Raw genomic sequence first — 19693 nt, 5'->3', positions numbered from 1 at the left:
ATGCAGATGAGGGCAATGATTTTGAAATAACCATAAGAGATGTCTAAGGTTAATTGGATGATGCGCTCATCAGGGTAAGGTATTTGGGCCATATACTCTCGCCAAGTTGGTGACGAGCCACAAATTTCATATCCACAACACATATACTATTGGGGATGTCGTCCTTAGGAATTCAAGACAACTTCCCTCTCTTTAGAAATTCTCTAGTATGGGTAAAAGATGACTCATATGAGTGGATCTTGTCTTTTCTTTCTCACCAAAGAAGGCAACCAATATGGCACACACTCTTATTGTGGGACCTAATATGAAGGAACCATGTCCCATGTTACTTTTTTCAAGTTTTGGTTGAAATCTGAACTCCTCATTGGAGGATGAAGCGTTTCTATTTTTAAAATAGGTCTAGTGTTTCTATGCTTCATTAGTTCTGATTCAAAGGAAAGATTTAGAAAAAGGTCTTGGGGATGTCTATATGAGTTTTTCTTATATTAAATAAAAGGTGACTTAGGGTTTTTTTTGTGAAAGAAATTTTTTCTTTCATAAATCACATGATTTCTTTCATAAATCACATGAAGTAAAATTGAAAGAAAGGTAAAAGCAAGAACAAGTAGGTTTATAAAGAAAAAAAATTCCTTCATCTCCACTGTTGGATGAATAACCTTTCATATCACCACATATCTCGAGAAGACTACCCAAATATTACATTGAAAGCTAGCCGTCTTTTCATTCCCCGAGGCAAACATTCTCCCTATGAAAAAGAAGACACAGACTTGAGGATCCTAACAGTATCATGAAAGGCATATAAAATATTATGGAGAAGATAAAAAGGGTCTTATTTGCCGCTGATAGAGTTTTTTCAAAGTCTTTGCATATGATACCCAAAGATTTGAGGAGCTTTTGATGGATTAACATTTATTGTTTTTTGCTTGTATGGGACTGTCTTTCAGAACTATGGTCAAAGAGAGGGTTATGACCCAAATACATATGGGCTCAACCAAACATTAATCCTAGACGTGTATGAGTTTGATGAGTTGTTAAACCCATAATCTTCTAACATCTACGAGTCAAACAATCTACCAGACCTACCAACGTTAAGCCTATTCTACCTTTAACTCCAAAATGATCTTAAGCTTCCCGATGGGACCATGGGTCAGAGATATTTTATCTTGACGAGTCAGAGATATTTTTATCCTAACAAGACATAGATATCTTATCTTGACATGTAAGAGACTTTTTTTTTATCTTGACAAGATGAAAATCTTTTGCGAATACGCTACCATTTTCCTTAGAACGAAAGGAGGGAGCTTAGGGGCTATAAAAAAGGAAAAGGATAACCTTCAAGCATGTCCAATTTTTTCTTTTTCTTTTTACAATGACATATCTATCCTAAAAATCCATTTCTCAAAATTATGATTGATCTCTACCTGAACTAGCATTAATTTAATCATCGGAGAGTCTCCAAATACATAAAAAGAGATTTTTTACAAGTAACAAACATGATCTACTAGCCACTCCTCCAAGGAAGGATATATCAAATTGCTAGAATAAAGAGATTAACAATCTTATTTCAAGCTTCAGCTTGACCTTCAAGTCCATGGGGTAACGAACTTCATCACATGCGATCAAATTAACCACATGACCTAATCTATGTTAAATGAAAAATGGATCAAATAGAGCTTGTGCGTATATATAGAAGCCATTAGATAGCCGAGCCAATTTTTTCTGCAACGCAAAAAAACGATGTCCAAACGCTATTATTGGATTTTAAATAATAGAAAAAAAAATCCATAACTCGACACCATAGAAAGAGAGCTCAAAAAATAATGATCGTCAATCCCCTAGAATAAAAATGTAGAAGGATGAAATAAAAAAATAATGAAAAAAAATATTAAAAAATAAAGTACCAATAAAACTAAGTGAGGTTGTCAAAAACTGTGAACAGAACCAAGCAGACAATCATTATTTAATAGGTGGCTGCAACATTGCAGACCTATCTTATTTTTATCGCAGAAAAGATATTGAGACGATGCATATTTTTTTTTAAAAAATAAAATCCAAGATTATGATCATTGACTCGAGATCTAAAAATATTAAAAAGCAATGAAAAAAATGGTTGAGCCAAACCTGATGAACCTGCTAAATCCATAACTCAAGACACAATACCAGGATAACTCAATAGAAAAAAAAAGGTAAATAAACAAAGAATACTAATTTCAGAAAAGAAAATTCCTTCAAGTATTACCTCAAATTAAATGTCAAGGATGCAATCAATAAATTTAATTTAATAAAAAACCAAAATAAGGCCAACCATATTTTTCATTGGAGAAAAAAATATCAAAACGATGCAAACCTTGTAAACCTAGGTTAAACTCTCAAATTTGCAATCAATTAAATTCTTGACCCGGACTCAACCTAAGAGTTCAACACCTAAAAAAATTAAATGTTGGATGAAGAAATCAATTAATTCAATTCAAAAACAAAATTTATTTAGAAAATCTAAATTTAACAAAGATAAAAAAAAAACTAAAAGCAAGGCGACCCATGTTATTTTAAAATTGACCAAAAAAATCTCATAGAAAGCGAATAAAAACAATAACAAAATGGTAAAAGATAGGAAAAAAAGCTTGAAAAAAAGCAAAAAAACACGGAAACCTGTATCCGTGTTAACTTCATAAATCAGAGTTAATTTTTAAAAATTTTAAATCGTTAAATTCTAGATCTGGACTAAAATAAAAAGCTTAACACCAGTCTAATTAAATGTTAGAGGATGAAATAAAAAAAATCAATCTAAAAAATTCTTGCAAGGTAAAAAAATACAATAAAAAAAAGATTAGATTTGATAGAAAAAAAAAGAATGATGAAATTGCCAAAAAAAATTTGCAAACACCATCTAAAAAAATAGCAATAAAAAGAACAGAAACCAAATCTGATAGGTGAAAATATCTATTACGGTGAAATTAAAAAAAAATCTTAATTTAGTAAAGAAAATAACAATGAAATTGAAAAAACCCCCTAATTCCATAATTGTTTTTCTTAAATTTTAAAACTGTAAAAAAGAGAATAACGATGAAATATTAAGTGTAACAAACCATAGGGGTTGATTCAATTTTTTTAAAGCCAACGTGAAAATAAAGTAGGAGAGAATGAAAAAAAAAAAACAAAAGGCTACATGCGCCACTCAGGCCACCATCAAGCTAGAAGCGCTGTTTATTCGTGAGGGGATGCCGAGATGCTTGACCATCCCGCACCTGAGATAACCTCGTGCAAAGAAAAGTGGAAACAATAAAAACACTTAAGGGTCAATAATTTAATGGCAAAGAATAAAATCGAATAAAAAATCAATTCAATCTAAAAAAAATTGAGTCAAGTCATGTTAACCCGACTAACCTGCGACACAAGATATGAAATGGGGATAATCCCATAAAAAGAAAAGTTGAATAAATCACAAAGCTCATAGCCCAATAAGTCAATGTCAAATGATAAAAATAAAAAAAGATATTTTAAAAAGGATCTAAAAAAATACTAAACTCAAACAAGGTAAATCATTGAAACTAATGAACCGAGTCATGAGAATGAGACGACCCTGTAAAAGGCAAAAATAATCACAAAGCAAAATCCTCAATTATATAAAAAAAATAAAAAATGAGGACCAAATCTTGTACCAAAAAATAATTGAAAGAAACTAATTAGGGACTAAATTGAAAACAAAATAAATGACAAAAAAGATAGAAAAAGAGTAATGAAAAAAATAAGGACCAGAATTTGAAAAAAAAATGAATTAAAATTCTAAAGGATTATAAAAAAATAAAATAAATGCAAAGGATGAAAAGACAACAATCAAAAGAATAAGAATCAGATTGTAAATAAAAACAAATTAAATTAAATGCGAAGAGGGATGAAATTGAAAAAAATAAACTTTAAGAAACATTAAAATCAAAGCAAATAGAAATCAAAAGAATGATGAATAAATCTAAAACAAATACAAAATGGAGAACAAAACTAAAATTTTAAAAGTCCAGCACGAAAACCAAGGCCTAAGAGAGAGAAACGAAGGGCAAGAGAAAAAACCCCATTGTCACCGAATTGCTACCGCCTTGGTGAACGCACCACTCCAGCAGTTGCGCCACATCCTTGCGCATCGGATGAGATGATGATAGGTTTTTTTGCCACCGTAATTGTCCATACCTGCCTCCAGAATAACGTAGAGGACTCTGACGTGCTAACACGTGCAAGACACACGTCAACATATTTTATTGATTTATTAATATTTTAATAAGATGAATTACAAAAAATAGCCCAAGGGCATACCACTATTTAAAAAAAATATCGTGACGCAAAGACAAAAACACCCTTAAAAGTCATTCTTTAAATTCAAAAAGTCAAAGATTAACTATGTAAGTTTACAGTACAAAAATTATACAAAGACAAATAAACCCCTTCCTACAAGGCTATTTTTCTGAGTATTCAAAGATATAAGTGTTATTTTACTATGCAAATTAAAAAAAAATAAAAAAACCTTTAACAAAAAAATCCTTTTATTTTAAATTTCAAGGCCAAAATAATATTTTTATTATATATTATATAAATTTAAAAAACAACTTTGCCTCGATCAATTCTCAAATAACATTTGCTTATAATTTTATCCTTAGTGTCAAGACAATTGTTAATAGCAATGAAAGCAAATTCATTATAATAATTCTCCTCGCATACTACAGTAATTCAACTAGACTTTTTTTTTTTTTTTTAATTTCCTGATATGGTTACCTTTATCTATGAGAATTCTCTACATCATTTTATCTTTTTCCAGACATGGCGGTTATTTACAATATTTGTGAGCAAACACTGAGGAACTTGCATTTTGGCTGTCTTAGATTACAATTATCCATCGTTAACAATAATAAAAACCCTAACAGTACCTGTACCAGTAAAGTAGTAATAAGAAGATACATATTCTTTTCAAAGTCCAAACTACCCACTTTTGACCCGTTTCTCCTGCAAGAGAAAAGTCACCTCCCCCCCCCCCCCCCCTCTCTCTCTATGAACGTTTAAACCACTTTTAGAGAGAGAAGCTCAAAGCAAAGCTCCTCCCTCTTTCTCTCTCGTAACTCTCTTAAAAAAAAAAAAATCCTCCAAGATTATTTTTTTAAGAGAGAGAGAAAACCCAGCATTTCCCATTCTTTCTTAATTCGAGTTTCTCAATGTTTTTGTCAAAACAGAGATCGAAGTACGGAACAAGAAAATAAAAGAATGGAATTTGTTGGTAAATCAGTCAAGAAGAAATTTAAAGGGTTTGGTGTTTTCAAAGGAACAGTCCAATCCTACGACCCGTCGTCTGGTTTCTTCGAGGTCAAGTACGAGGGCGGCGATTTCGAGAAGCTTGGTTTCTCTGATGTTGCTTCTTTGGTAGGAGAGGATAAAGAAGCGGCCGTTGCTGCTGCTGCCGCTGCTGTTGTCGGGCCTGTTGACCATAAGCCTCGTTTGGGCCGGAAGCCCAAGAAGCGTCGCCGTGCTGACCCTAAGAAGCCCGAGAGCGGAGGAGAGTCAGGTAATTCTAGGGTTGTTGCGGCTAATGGGAATTTGGATATGAATAGAAATGTTGATCTGAATGATGGGTTTAGTGGGGATTTGAGGGAAAATGTTGATATTAATGTCGATTTGAATGAAACCCTAGAAAAAGGAAGTGGGATTGTGGAGAATTTGATAGAGGGGGTTTTTGATTTGAATGCTGGGTTTAATTTTGATTTAAACGAGGAGGGAGAGGAGGGTAATAATAATAATAATAATAATAATAATAATAATAACCATATTCATATTCATAATCATAATCATAGTAATAATAATAATTTAAGTGTTGATTTTGAAGGGAAGAAGAGGGAGTGCATCGACTTGAATTTGGATGTGAGTGGTGATGTTGATGAGAATATTAAGGAGTTTGATTTGGAGTGTCAAGCTGCGGAGACCCAAAAGAGGGAATGTGGGTTTGATTTGAATTTAGGGATTGATGAGGAAATTAAGGATGGGATGGATGATGGTTTTGAAGGGCAAGTGGAAGAGGCTCCAAATTTTGAGATTCCAAGGATGGGGGAAGTTGAGAAAAGTCATATTGAAAGTGCAATTCCTAATGGGAAGCTGGAAGAAGTTCATGTTATTAATGATTCGTGTGTAGAGTTGGGTGGAAGGATTGAGGAGTTGAATATGGTTTCTGGTGAAGATTTTAGGGCTTGTGATTCTGTTGGAGTGATGGATGTTAAGGATGTCAAGGAGGATTGTCCTGAGGTGATTGATTTAACAAATGGTTATAAAGAGGAGAGTGTGAGTCAGAGGAGGGGGAGGAGCAGAAGAAAGTTTGCAGATAATTTGAATTCTATTCCAGATGTGACTGTTCTCTTGGATACTAATGCTGTTAGGGATGAATGTTTGGTGGAGAGTGGTAGTAGGAGGCGCGGGAGGAGGAGAAAGCTTGCAGATAATTTGAATTCTACTCTAGAAACAATAGTTCTTTCAGATGCTAATGCAGGTGGGGATGTTTTTACAATGGGAGTTGATGGGAACTTAGGTGATGTTGGAAGTTCATGTAAAGAGGTCAGTGGTAGTGCTAGAAAGAGGAAAAAACCTTTGGGTAATGGGAATTCTACGCAAGAAACAACCGTTTTGAGAAGAAGTGCTCGTAGAGGGTCAACTAAAAACGACATGTCAAATGATATATCAATGTCTCCTGTGGTTAGTGCATTAATGGAGGAAAAACTTGTTAAATCACATCATGAATGGTCTGAAGAGCCTGTGGTTCTTCCTCCTAAGTTGCAACTACCTCCTTCTTCGCAGAGTTTAGATTTGAGTGGCATTCCTGTACTTGACCTATTCTCAGTTTATGCCTGTTTAAGATCATTTAGCACTTTGTTGTTTTTAAGTCCATTTGGGTTGGAGGAATTTGTGGCCGCAGTGAAGGTTAACTCTCCAAGTTCACTATTTGACTGTATTCATGTTTCAATTCTGCAAACTCTAAGAAAGCATTTGGAGAACCTTTCAAATGAAGGTTCTGAATCTGCTTCTAATTGCCTGAGGTATTCCTTTTGCTCCTTACTTTTCATTTTTGTTGAAGTTGATTTTCTTTTCATTTGAAACTTAGGTTTATTGATATTTACTATTTTTAATTGACTATCAATTTAGGAGCCTTGATTGGGGTTTGTTGGACTTGATTACGTGGCCTGTTTTCATGGTTGAGTACCTCTTGATCCATGGTTCAGGGTTGAAACCTGGATTTGATCTTAGTAGATTGAAGCTGTTCAGAAGTGACTACCACAAACAACCTGTATCTGTGAAGGTGGAGATATTAAAGTGTCTTTGTGATGACATGATTGAGGCGGAAACCATCAGGTCGGAGCTTAATAGGAGATCTTCTGGAACTGACCCTGACATGGACTTTGATCGAAATGTGAATCTTGGGGGTTACAAGAAAAGGAAGACTGCGATGGATGTCTCAGGTAACTCATGCCTAACGGAGGATGCTGCTGATGGCACTAATGACTGGAATAGTGATGAGTGCTGCCTTTGTAAGATGGATGGAAATTTAATATGCTGTGATGGTTGTCCTGCCGCATATCATGCAAAGTGTGTGGGTGTTGCCAATAACTATTTGCCTGAGGGTGACTGGTATTGTCCCGAGTGTGCGATTGACTGGCAGAAACCTTGGATGAAACCTCGAAAGTTGCTTCGAGGAGCAGAGCTATTGGGAGTTGATCCTTACAACCGGCTATATTTTAGCAGCTGTGGTTACTTGTTGGTGTAAGTTTTTCCTAATGTTGCTATTATTATTGTTTACGAGTAGCTGGGTGTGGTATGTAGAATACAGTCCACAGTATTTAACAAAAATAATATAGAGCAAGTGAAATATTATGTTATGAAGTTTTGCTTAGTTGGTATTTTCTTATATAGGTTTTAAAATTTAAGACCATCAATATCTCAAGGAAACAAATTTCTGAGACTGTTAAGTGGTAGAAGCCACAAGACATCTTTTCACTTGCTGATGTTATTGTCTAGCATGTCATTAGCAATAGCTATAACTATTTACTTGATATGGTTTCTTCCATTATCTAGGGATACAAGCTTGTGATTGTGGTCGTAGTATTTGAGCTGCAGTTATTTTTATGACCCATCTGCCTGTGAGCTTGCTTTAGTACTTGCATATTTTTTTCATGTATTGTTGATCTTGCAGGTCAGATTCGTGTGACACTGAATGCTCATTCAATTACTACCAAAGGGACCATCTTAGTCTTGTTATCGAAGTGCTAAAGTCTTCAGAGATGATTTATGGTGGCATTTTGGAGGCTATCCACAAGCACTGGGACATGCATTTATATGGAGCAAGTAGCAGTTTGAGTTCCCTAAAGCATACAACAAGCTTAGACATGTTCATACCCCCATGTCCCTCGGCATCTTTCGATACATGTGCAACTAAAATCAAGGCTGCTGATGGACAAAACCTTGGAAAGTTTGTTAATGGATGCTGTGGTCATCTTGATGTTGAGTTTTCAAAGTCTGCGAGCCTGACATGTATGAGTTCTGAAGGATCAGCTGAAACCATCCAAATTAGTTCAGGGAACCAGAATTTTCAGAAAGAAGGGCCTGACTGCTCTAACAGATTTTCTGGCTTCTCAAATGAATCCGATGTTCCAGGAAAGTCCCCTCTCATGGGAGACAATTCTATGACTTCCAACAGTTTGGATATTAAACGAGAAAAGAATCCATGTCCTCCTCCTACCAGATGTCCTTCATCTGCTGGAAATGCAAAAGCTGAGGTCACATTACAGGTGCAGCCTGGAACTGAGTACATAAACTATTACTGTTTTGGCCATACATCTGCTTCAATTGCAGATGTGTTATTGTCTAAACCATCAGAGAAGACCACTGAAAACTCCATAAAATCAGATGAGGAAATGGCTTTAGCTCAGATGAAGGTCATTTTGAAGAAATCCAACAAGTTCCGTTGGTCAAGCATTCCCTGTCTAAATGCTGAAGTCCAGAAAGGAAAATGTGGATGGTGCTTCTCTTGTAGAGCGACCACTGATGAGCCAGATTGTTTGTTTAATACAAGTTTGGGTCCTATTCAGGAAGGTTCTGAAAGTGAGGCGATTGGTCTTCAGTCAAAAAGAATCAGGAAAGGCTATCTAATAGATTTAATATATCATATTCTCTTGATTGAACATCGACTTCAGGGGCTGCTACTGGGTCCATGGCTGAATCCGCATTATACCAAGCTTTGGCGTAAAAGCATTCTTAAGGCATCTGATATTGCGTCTGTTAAACATTTACTGCTAAAAGTAAGGATCCTCTTTCAACTTGGTCAGCACTGAGCAGAATTATTATTGCTTTTCATTTCTTCAAGATTTCTTTCATTCAAACTCAGATTCATTTCAAGGTTCAAACTGACATTTAGAGCCTATCTTGTGTGATAGCTTTTAAACCATGCTCACTTGATTTTAAAATGTTATTCAAACTTATATTTTACGTTCATCTGGGTTTTTACAATAATTTTTGATGAATTTTGTTGGCATAAGTTGTTTATCTAGTGCAGTTGGATTACCTGAAGTCCCAGCTGCAAACAAATCTGAAGCATCCTATTAGGGGTCTTGTGTGCAATAAGTTGATTTAGAACAGTCAATGTTGTCTTGAAACCCTGATTTCTTTTAGTTGTTTATTGAATTTATCTAGTGATTTTTGGCAGTTGTCTTGAAACCAGGATTTCTTACAAGTTGTGTTGGTAGTCTTTGTCTCCTTGGTCCAGAAGGGTCCAAGTTGGTGCAAGCTGTAATAATATTTACAATGGTTATCCCTTGATCTATTTGCTTTAACTTCATCTTGTTATGGGTTTTGTGCAGTTAGAGGCAAATGTGCGGCGTCTTGCACTTTCAGCAGACTGGGTGAAATACGTGGACTCTGGTGTCACAATGGGATCTTCTTCTCATGTTGTGATTACTTCTTCACGTGCATCTTCAAAGAATGGGATTGGCAGGAAAAGGGCTAGGTCCACAGAATTTGAGTCAAAACCCTGTGCAAATTCTGCCAGTGGATTGAGTATGTTTTGGTGGAGGGGTGGTAGGCTTTCTCGTCGGCTGTTCAGTTGGAAGGTTTTACCTTGCTCCTTGATTTCCAAGGCTGCTAGACAAGGTCTGAATTTCTTCTTCTATGTCTTCTATCAATTTTTTGGGGGTGGTAGTTTTTTCATTTTAGGCAACTGAGTATTATTCTGAATATGTTCAAAGTTTGAAATTCTGCAGCTGGTTGTATGAAGATACCAGGCATATTATATCCTGAGAATTCAGATTTTGCAAAGAGAAGCAAACATGTTGCCTGGCAAGCTGCTGTTGGGTCATCAACGACTGCAGAACAGCTTGCTTTGCAGGTATGGTGCTCATTTTTCATTTCCTTTCACTTTTCTTGATCATGGTTTTCTTTTTCCTGCGTTGTTCTCTTTATCTCACCTACGTGGGGGCAAGGACATTTAATTGCAAAAATCAGCTTTTTTATTACAGTGTCTGTTTTCAGCTTCCTTTTAACTGGTTCCATCTATTTATTTTAATTGTATGACCTTTCCAGGTTAGAGAGTTTGATTCGAATATTAGGTGGGATGAAATTGAGAACACTCATCCTTTGTCTATGTTGGACAAGGAACTTAGAAAATCATTCAGGCTGTTCAAGAAGGTAATTATCCGCAGGAAGTGTGTAGAAGAAGAAGGTGCTAAGTATCTTCTTGATTTTGGCAAGAGGAGATGTATTCCTGAAGTTGTTTCAAAAAATGGGTTTATGATTGAAGAATCCTCCAGTGAAAGGAAGAAGTATTGGCTAAACGAATCTTATGTCCCCTTGCATCTCTTGAAAAGTTTTGAAGAGAAAAAAATTGCTCGCAGATCTAGTAAGATAAGTTCTGGGAAACTCTCTGATGCTTGTGCAGCAGTGAATAAGCCCTTGAAGAAAAGAGGGTTTTCTTATCTGTTTGCAAGAGCAGAAAGATCGGAGTACCATCAGTGTGGGCATTGTAAGAAAGATGTTCTAATCAGGTGACTTAATCTTAAGATGTTCAATTCTTTCTTTTGTTGTCCGTTGTTAAAATTTGATGGCATGGCAACTAATTTTATACTCCTTTGTGGATGTGTGTGGGTTGTTTTTGTTCCTTTTAATATTTGTTTCATGCAAATATTAATTTCCTTTTTTATGATGTTTAACCACTTGACAGGGAGGCTGTGTGCTGTCAGCTTTGCAAGGGTGAGCTGTTCTTCCTTATTGTCACCATAATTACATGATTAAAATCTGATATCGGCATTCACTCCTTTTCCATTGTATTTTGTATCTTACAAATATGATACAATTTACAGGATCTTTCCACAAAAGGCACGCGAGGAAGTCTGCTGGTGCCATCATGGCCAAATGTACATATACATGCCACCGGTGCCACTATGGAAAGAATGTGAAGAAGACAAATGCAAAAACAGTGAATATTGACAATGAAAGAGGAAAAAATAGCAAGATCACAAAAGTTCAGGAGCGAAAATTAAAAAAGGCCACTGTAGACAGAAATTCAGTGCGACTGAAGAACAGTAAAAAAGCCTTAAAGGGTTCTCGACCAATACTATCAAGAAACAACAAGGTTACAGTTGTGCCACTACGTCGTTCGGCTAGGAAAGCTAAACAGAAAGCACTGCAGAACAAGAAGGCTCTAGGATGCAAGAGAGGAAGACCAGCCAAATCCAAAAAGGGGGCAAATAAGAAACCGAAGAAGGGTACTTCATTGCATAGGAAGAGAACAGATACTTATTGTAGTTACTGGCTTAATGGTCTTCTGTTGTCTAGAAAGCCAGATGATGAACGAGTGGCACATTTTAGGGAGAAAAGGTATATTGCCCAATCAGATAGTGTTATTGATGATCAACCCAAATGCCATCTTTGCTGTGAAGCAGGATCTACATCCATTTCGAATTATATTTCTTGTGAGATGTGTGGAGGTAACTATGTTTATTATCTTTATGCCCATTTCCATTTAGGTAATTGAATTATTGAAAACTAATGAAGAGTATGATATATGCTGATACATTAGGTTTCCTTCTGCTTTTTTATTTTTGTTTTTATTTTTTTATTTTTCATAGTGATGTTTTCATTCTAACATTTGTTATGCAGAATGGTTTCATGGAGATGCTTTTGGACTTGATGCGGAGAACATAAATAAACTTATTGGTTTTAGGTGCCATATGTGCCTTGAGAAGACTCCTCCCATCTGCCCGCATGCAGCAGCCACAAGCCATGAGTTTGAAATAGGTGAGGTACAAAATGATGTTGAGATTGATTTCCCCAAGGAAGGGACGGATAGTATCCTACATCTAGAGGAGGATCATTCAGGTTTACTTCCTGTTGACGAGTCTGTTCATGTGGAGGGGCAATTAGGTACTGGTCTGGATTCGAATCAGAGTTTTGCATCCGAGTCTAAGTTGGGAGCTGAAAATGGGCATGCACTTGATAATGTGACGGAGAATTCTGACGCACTTCAAACTTCTAATGAGAATTTGAAACCAGATTTAATAACATCATCTAATGAAAATCATATGGTCAAATAGAACACGATTAAATCAGGAGATGATGCTAATGTAACTTCTCATGATGCGGCACTGCTCTCTTCCTACAAGGTTGAAGTGGATTTGATAGAAACTGAGTTGGCTTCATTAGGATCGGATGGTGCAAAGGATAGCTTAACAACGCCCACCCTGAATCACCCATTGATGGATCCTTTTTAGACTCCATCAAGATGCAACCACAATCATTCATGGCATCAACTGAATTGTAAGATGACAGCGAAACAAGTGTAGATTAGATCCACAGTCAATCATTTAACTGGTGAGACAGTAACAGTAGAGGCTAGAATTATTTCAGGTTCAGAGTTACTTGTAAATCTTCTAATGTTGAAATTCATGGAAGAAGATTATAAAATACAACCAGAAGATTCTTTGAAACTAAAAATAAGGAGTTTATTCGAGGAGGTAGTTTCTCTAACAGCATTCAATCTGTATGAAGATTGCCCCATGTCAGGATGGAATTCAATCAGTTTGTGCTTGGGAAGCGTAGGAGCATCTTTTTACCAGGTCTGATGGCATTTTTCTTTTTTAATGAAGATTTTTTCCTGTCCCCATAGCTAGCAAGTAAGATTAGGTTAATCAGGAGGGCTTGAGACTTGGAATTGCTAGCAACGGGTTTTGTGGGAGTTCTATAACCTAGTGAGTTGTGGTAGCAGTTCAGTATTTGGATTTTTAACCTCTTCTTTTTTTGTCAGATTGATTTTCTATTGAAAAGTAGTTGTTAACCATTGAAACTTGTGTAAATATCACATCAGTATAGTCAAATGGAATTCATGTGTGCATATTTGTTTCGATCACCTTCAATTCATATCAACTAGTGGATTCAATTTGTATGGAACAGTGGAACACTAACTTGCATGTATTTATGTGGATATGCGCACAATTTGGCATGCATGGAACACGTTGTAAATATGGTAGAATGTCAAGGTGTATGTATAGTTGTGTGTGTGTGGATTGCTTGTCAACAAAGTGCAACAGTTAATTTCGTGGAGGTTGCAATAATTTTTATTTCAGATATTCAGCAGCCACTTGGGATTTCGTCTTGTTGAGTGTTGAGTTATCTGTATCTCACATAGGTGCAGTTGGAGAAAATTGGTATGATAATTTCATTTGTTATGCAGCATTGTGGTGCGGTGGTTCACGTGCCTTTTTCCTCCTCTTGTGGGGTTGCGAGAACGACAATTGCAAAGTAATTCCCTTGGTTCCGCCCCAGATATATCATTCGCCATTTGTGATTGTTTTGTTGCAATACGGCCAAGGCACTGTTGTTGTGAACTTCTCAACCTTCCCAGTCCCCACCCAAAGCTGGAAGAAAGTAGAAGATGCTAGTACTCATACCAGGTCTTTTTTTTGTGTTTGTGTGTGCAATTTGTTCCTTTCAACCTTCCTGGAGCTAATGTTATCTGACCACATCTATAGTTACCTAACCGATTGCAGTTCCCACTTGTTAGACAAACCTTGAAGGAACATCTCAGCCATTCTTCTCTATGGAAGCAAAAGAACTGAGAAGTCATATGCTCAAACTAAGCATTGCAATCAGTGACTGAAATGCATCAATAACAAAGACTCCAGTAACTAGCACATTAAAAGAAAATCAAATGCTAATAGTCTAATATATAACAAGCGGTGAAAAGCGATGGAGCTACCCCAATTCTGCCATTCTGATTTTTATATGAACTGCCCTGACCCACCCAGCCCAGATGAGCCATTTTATTGTGAAAATAAAAGAATAATAAGTAAATAAAGGAATGAAAGTCATCCATAACACACCACAATAAGTGCCAAGAGAGATAGAGAGACAGAGAGCAGAAGATTACAGGACATGATCAACAAAGGGAAGAGAGCAATCTACAAAAGATCATGTAACAGCTAAGAAACCTCAACCAAAACCAAAAAGAAAGACGTTTAACTTTTTGTTCTTTCAAGTTGAAGAAAACTAAACAATGACATTCTCTCGTACATCTACTTCTTCACTCTTTATCTTCAATCTTCTTGTTCTGCACTCTTTTTTCTCGACTCAAATTACACTCCCAGCTTTCTCCTACCTCTTCATTTTCTTATGCTTCCAACCCCAAGAAAAGACACTCTCACTGTCGTTACTGTGACTCTTGAGTCTGGCAATGGTGCTGTTGTTGCTACTCCGACCACTGAGAAGCTGGAGTCATCTTCCTATGGAAGACAGTACTTCCCTTTAGCCGCCGTTGTTGGCCAGGTCTCTCTCTCTTCAATATCGATGATAAAAAAAGTTTTGTTCCTTTTTACCTCCAAATTTACCTTTGCTTGTAAAAGGGTCAATTGGGTTTAAATTATTTTGTTTGTTTGTTTGTTTGTTTGTGTTGTGGTTTTACTGAAATGGGTTGGTTCTTGTAGGGATATATTACTTGTGTTACTGTAGATAAGTGACCGAAACAATGCTTTACTTCTTTTTGTGCGTGAGGTGGTGGTTATTGTGTTGAGTTGGGGGTTATAGGGGTGTTAACAAGTTCCGATAGCAAGTTAGGAGAAAGTGTCGGAGGATGATGTACACTAGGATATTGATGCACGTTCGGTAATGGATTAATAATAATTTTTTTTAAAATATAAAAAAAATATTAAGAGTATAGAAAATATTTTAAGTATTTTGAATTTGATAATCATACTAGTTTCAAGATTCTTAAATCTGTTATCTATATATATCTAATGAGCTTAGGTTTAACAACTCTTTTCTGACTCAATCAAACAACAAACAAATAAATAATAATTATATATTTTAATTGTCAGAAGATAGATGCAAACAATAAAAAAAAAAACATCTCATGAAAGATAAAATAAAAAATTAGAAGTGAAATTATTGCATTTCATAATAAAAAATTTATTAATCTGATTTTTCCAAATCATTTAGCTTTCGTTAGAATATTATCAGTTATGACTTTTTAGCACCTGATATCTACACTGAACTGCTTTCAAATGCTCGAGAAATCTGGAAAAGAGGTGAACTTGTCGCAAGATATCATTAAGAGAAATTTGTCATTAAGTTGAAAGACTATAACCATGTACGTGCCTCCATTTAATTTGAGGTACGTGCCTCCATTTAAGCAGTGGAGAGAGTTCCTTGTCCTTTGTTTAATTCTTACCCATTCAATAACGACACAATTCCTCTGCAGCGCGGATCTTCCAATGATTCTTGAAGATCGTGTTGCCGCTGTTGGAATTGCAACACAATTTCAGGAACATAGTAATCAAGTTCTTAAAATGGTCGAGGAAGAGACTGAATATGCAAAGACCCAGGTACCATGCAGCAATTACTTGTCATGTGAATTGGCCCTCCAATCGAAAAAATTTAGGAGTCTTTGCGAAATAAAAACCTAGGGAATGAATGGCTGTAACCCAAAGGCTATTCCCCTCTGTCAAGTGAGGAGTTTCCAGGTTTAATACACTCAAGTCAAGTGCAGGTCATAACTCCCCTTCTCCCTTACAACTGATATCGCTTGGTCAGATCAAAAACAGGTTCATAAGGGCAGGAGAATATTCATTGAGGGAACAGATATGATACTGCTGTTTAAAGACATGGTTAAATGATTATAAGAAGTGATATTGTTATATAATAAAATAAGCAGAGGTCCTTTTCTGTGTTTGGGGTGGTAGCCTGTAGGGCTCGGTGGTGAGACAGATGCCTATATTCATATGAATACAGTTGGGATCAGGTATGCTCTGTGCTAAAAGAGTAAGAAAAGACGTAGTTCACAACCTTTCCTACCTAATTCTCCCATGACATTAATGACATCCATGCCAAGTCCATTACTAAGCTCTGCATACGTTGTTACCTCTAACCTTGCCACACCAAGTCCTGTGCATACTGCAACAAGTCCTATTAACATTCCTGACGATAAAAATTTGAATGGTAGCACTGTTTTTAGCACCTTTTCTCATCTTTGGTTTCATTGTCCATCCAATTGAAACTTTGTAAACTATTTAACTACTAGTGGTTATGGTCTCCATCCAGAGAAACCTTTATTGGTAGGGTTTCAACCCCTGGAAAGGTAATCTACATTGATATGAGAGATTTTATGTCTTTTATATTTAGGGATAATCCTTTAACAGTAGATAGTCATGGCCAAGATTTAGATATTTTTGCTAAAATATCTTAGTTTTCCTTGGATGTACAATGATTTGGAGGAGGTAATTTATCCCATCAATTGACTAGCAACCTGTCCGTAACTTTCCATATGAGTATGGAGCAACTTGATCTCTTTATTATTATTTTTACCATTACTAATAAAAGTTTTTTTCTTCAAGATTTTCAAATGCAGGCATGATCGCTCTGAAGATGGGAAGGAGAACGTAAGCACATAATCAAATCTTTGATACTAGATCATTAGGAAATTATAACTTATAAGGAGAAACAAGCTCATGCAGAGTAGAGTCTTCGTGGACGATAGTCAACCCATCACTCCCTGCGCACAAAAGAGATACTTTTACAGAGCTCACATTTCTTCGTGTTGTCATTATTAAGTCTAAATGAGAAGTGGCTAGTTGTAAGAATAAAATTAAGAAGCTTGGGAAGATATCTTCTGATGCTTAGAGTGCACTAGCTAGTGTGCAAAATGAACTAGTCTATACATAAGGTGAGGTGACTCGATTACAAGGAGAATGTTCACATTTGCAAGCACTAGGAGATAGTCCTTCTGACTTTAAAACTGCTTACAACAATAGTCTCACACTTACAACAGTAGTGGGAGATAGATTGGTTGACATGATGGAATACCTTCACTTCTAATACAGTTCTCAAAACATTAATGCAGCTTCTCCCACTTGTTTCATGTTAATGTGTTTTCTTTTAATGAGATTTAACTTAGGAGAGCTAGGAAGCCTTTGAATGTCATTTGTCTAATGAACTAAAACAAGAATAAAAGACCACAAACATTACTTATATTTTGTTTGATATGTTTGGAGTTGTATTTTATTATGTAATGTTGTATTTTCTATGTAGTATAGTGGTGTGTATGTTTTGGTAATGAATAAAAGAAAGTAGAATTTATCACTTGGCCATCTATTTTTGGAGTATAACTGAGTGTAATTTAGAGATTAATAATTTCAAGGGAAATTGATTATGGGTTTAAATTGGAGAAAAATTATCCAACTTGAAGAAATGTTTTAAGTTGGGTAGGAATTAAGTATAGCTTGGTTTGACCGAGCTACTATTTAGCTTGGTTTGATCTAGGCTGAGAAAAATTTGGAATTTCAGGTGAAAATAATCAAGATAGATAAACCTCTGAGAAAATAACATGGAGATATGGATATTATCGAGGAGAAAATAACCAAATATTAACTTGGAGAAAGCAATCAGAAGAATAAACCTAGGAGAAAATAACATGGAGATATGAAGATTAACATGGAGAATTAACTAAACATTATCTTGGAGAAAGTGACCAAAAGAAATGAACCTTGAAGAAAATAATATGGAGATATACAGATTAACTTGGAGAAATAAAACTTCATTGGTAAAATTCTATTTTTGAAACCAAAGATATCAGAAGATATACATAGGAGTCCTATTAGAGATATACAGGAGATGTAAAGTTGTTAGAGATATACAAGTTATATACACAAAGCTAAGTAGAGATGTAGGTGTTGGGAAAAACAAGGAACAACTGAATACCAATCTTGCTAAATCACAATTCATAATTCACAAGTCCCAATCCTTTTCCTTTTTTGTGCAATAAAAAATAGGATCACCTAATCAATAAAATAATGCAATCAAACACATAAATCAACACAGATTTTTTACGTGGAAAACCCGATGTGAGAAAAACCACGGGACCGTAGTCTACCTAAAAAACTTCCACTATCAACAAATAAAAGGTTCACAAGTGTTTTTCCTTAGATTTAACTAAGGGCTACAACATGCATATCATCAAGAACAATCTACTCTTGGAATACAACAAGATTAAAGAGAGAAGTGTTTAAGAAAAACTCACAACACTGACAGCCCTGTTTTCTAACAAAACGATTAGCGTATACACCACCAATCTTCGATCCAACCATTCACAATGAAGAGTAACGTGTCTAGAAGTTGTTATCAAAATATTAGCTCAATCTAACGGTTAACGAGCTGGAAATCAAAGAATGAAGACATACGGTTCAACTGCCTCTTCTTCCTTTGTTTCTCTCGTGCTTTCTGTTATGTTTTTGCTCTTTTAATTCACTTCTGCCGCTACAGTAGTCATTTTTGTTTTTTTTAATTCAAAGAGGCAGTCATGCTGTCTCTTGCCAATTAATATAGTGGTCTCTTCATTACATGGTATGGGACCACACACAACAAATCTTCCACTCACGCACCATATGAGGAATTCACCATACCAGCAATCAACTTGTAAACTTCAATTTATGAGGCTCTATCAAGCCTACTTCCCTTCTACAAAACTCAAACTTCTCTCTCGATAGAGGTTTGGTCATCATATCTGACGTATTATTATCAATATAAATCTTCTCAACAACAAATAACTTCATCTCTATAGCATCTCGAATCCATGAATATCTAACCTCAATGTGCGTTGATCGAGACTGAAAAATAAGATGTTTACTAAGATGGATTGCACTTTAACTGTCACAGTGCAACATAAAGTTCTCTTGAACTAGGTCAAGTTCATGTAAAAACTTCTTCATCCATAACAATTCTTTGTCCCCTTTAATAAGAGCAATATATTCAGCCTCTGTAGTGGATAATGCAACACATTTTTGCAACCTTGATTGCCATGAGACTGCTCCCCTTGTAAATTTCATCAAGTATTTTGATGTGGACTTTTTAGAATCTACATCACCAACCACATCTGCATCTGTGTATCCATCTAACACAGGTTTATTATTGCCAAAACATAAGCTAAAACTAGAAGTACCTTCAAAATACTTGAGTATCCATTTCACTGCTGACTAGTGTTCTTTACTAGGATTGGAGAGGAACTGAATAACCACACTAACTGTATGAGCTATATTCGGCCTTGTACAAACCATGACATACATCAAGCTACCAACTACGGATGCATAAGGAACCTTTTTCATCTCATTTCTTCCTTATCACTTGAAGGACATTGTATAGAACT

The 19693-nt window shown here is 35.8% G+C and overlaps 1 protein-coding gene across 1 annotated transcript; it reads left to right on the top strand.

The window, feature by feature from the left end:
- The first annotated feature begins 4967 nt into the window (after positions 1-4967).
- Positions 4968-13406, top strand: LOC133705170 (DDT domain-containing protein PTM-like). Its single transcript, XM_062130300.1, has 9 exons — positions 4968-7058; positions 7165-7779; positions 8210-9314; positions 9873-10161; positions 10272-10396; positions 10591-11051; positions 11228-11256; positions 11367-11993; positions 12166-13406. The coding sequence occupies exons 1-9, from the start codon at positions 5245-5247 to the stop codon at positions 12597-12599; spliced, it is 5499 nt and encodes a 1832-aa protein (XP_061986284.1). The 5' UTR covers positions 4968-5244; the 3' UTR covers positions 12600-13406.
- The last annotated feature ends 6287 nt before the right edge of the window (positions 13407-19693 follow it).

This window comes from Populus nigra, chromosome 1, assembly GCF_951802175.1.
Source record: "Populus nigra chromosome 1, ddPopNigr1.1, whole genome shotgun sequence".
NCBI lineage: Eukaryota > Viridiplantae > Streptophyta > Magnoliopsida > Malpighiales > Salicaceae > Populus > Populus nigra.
This window is presented reverse-complemented; position numbering and strand designations above follow the sequence as displayed.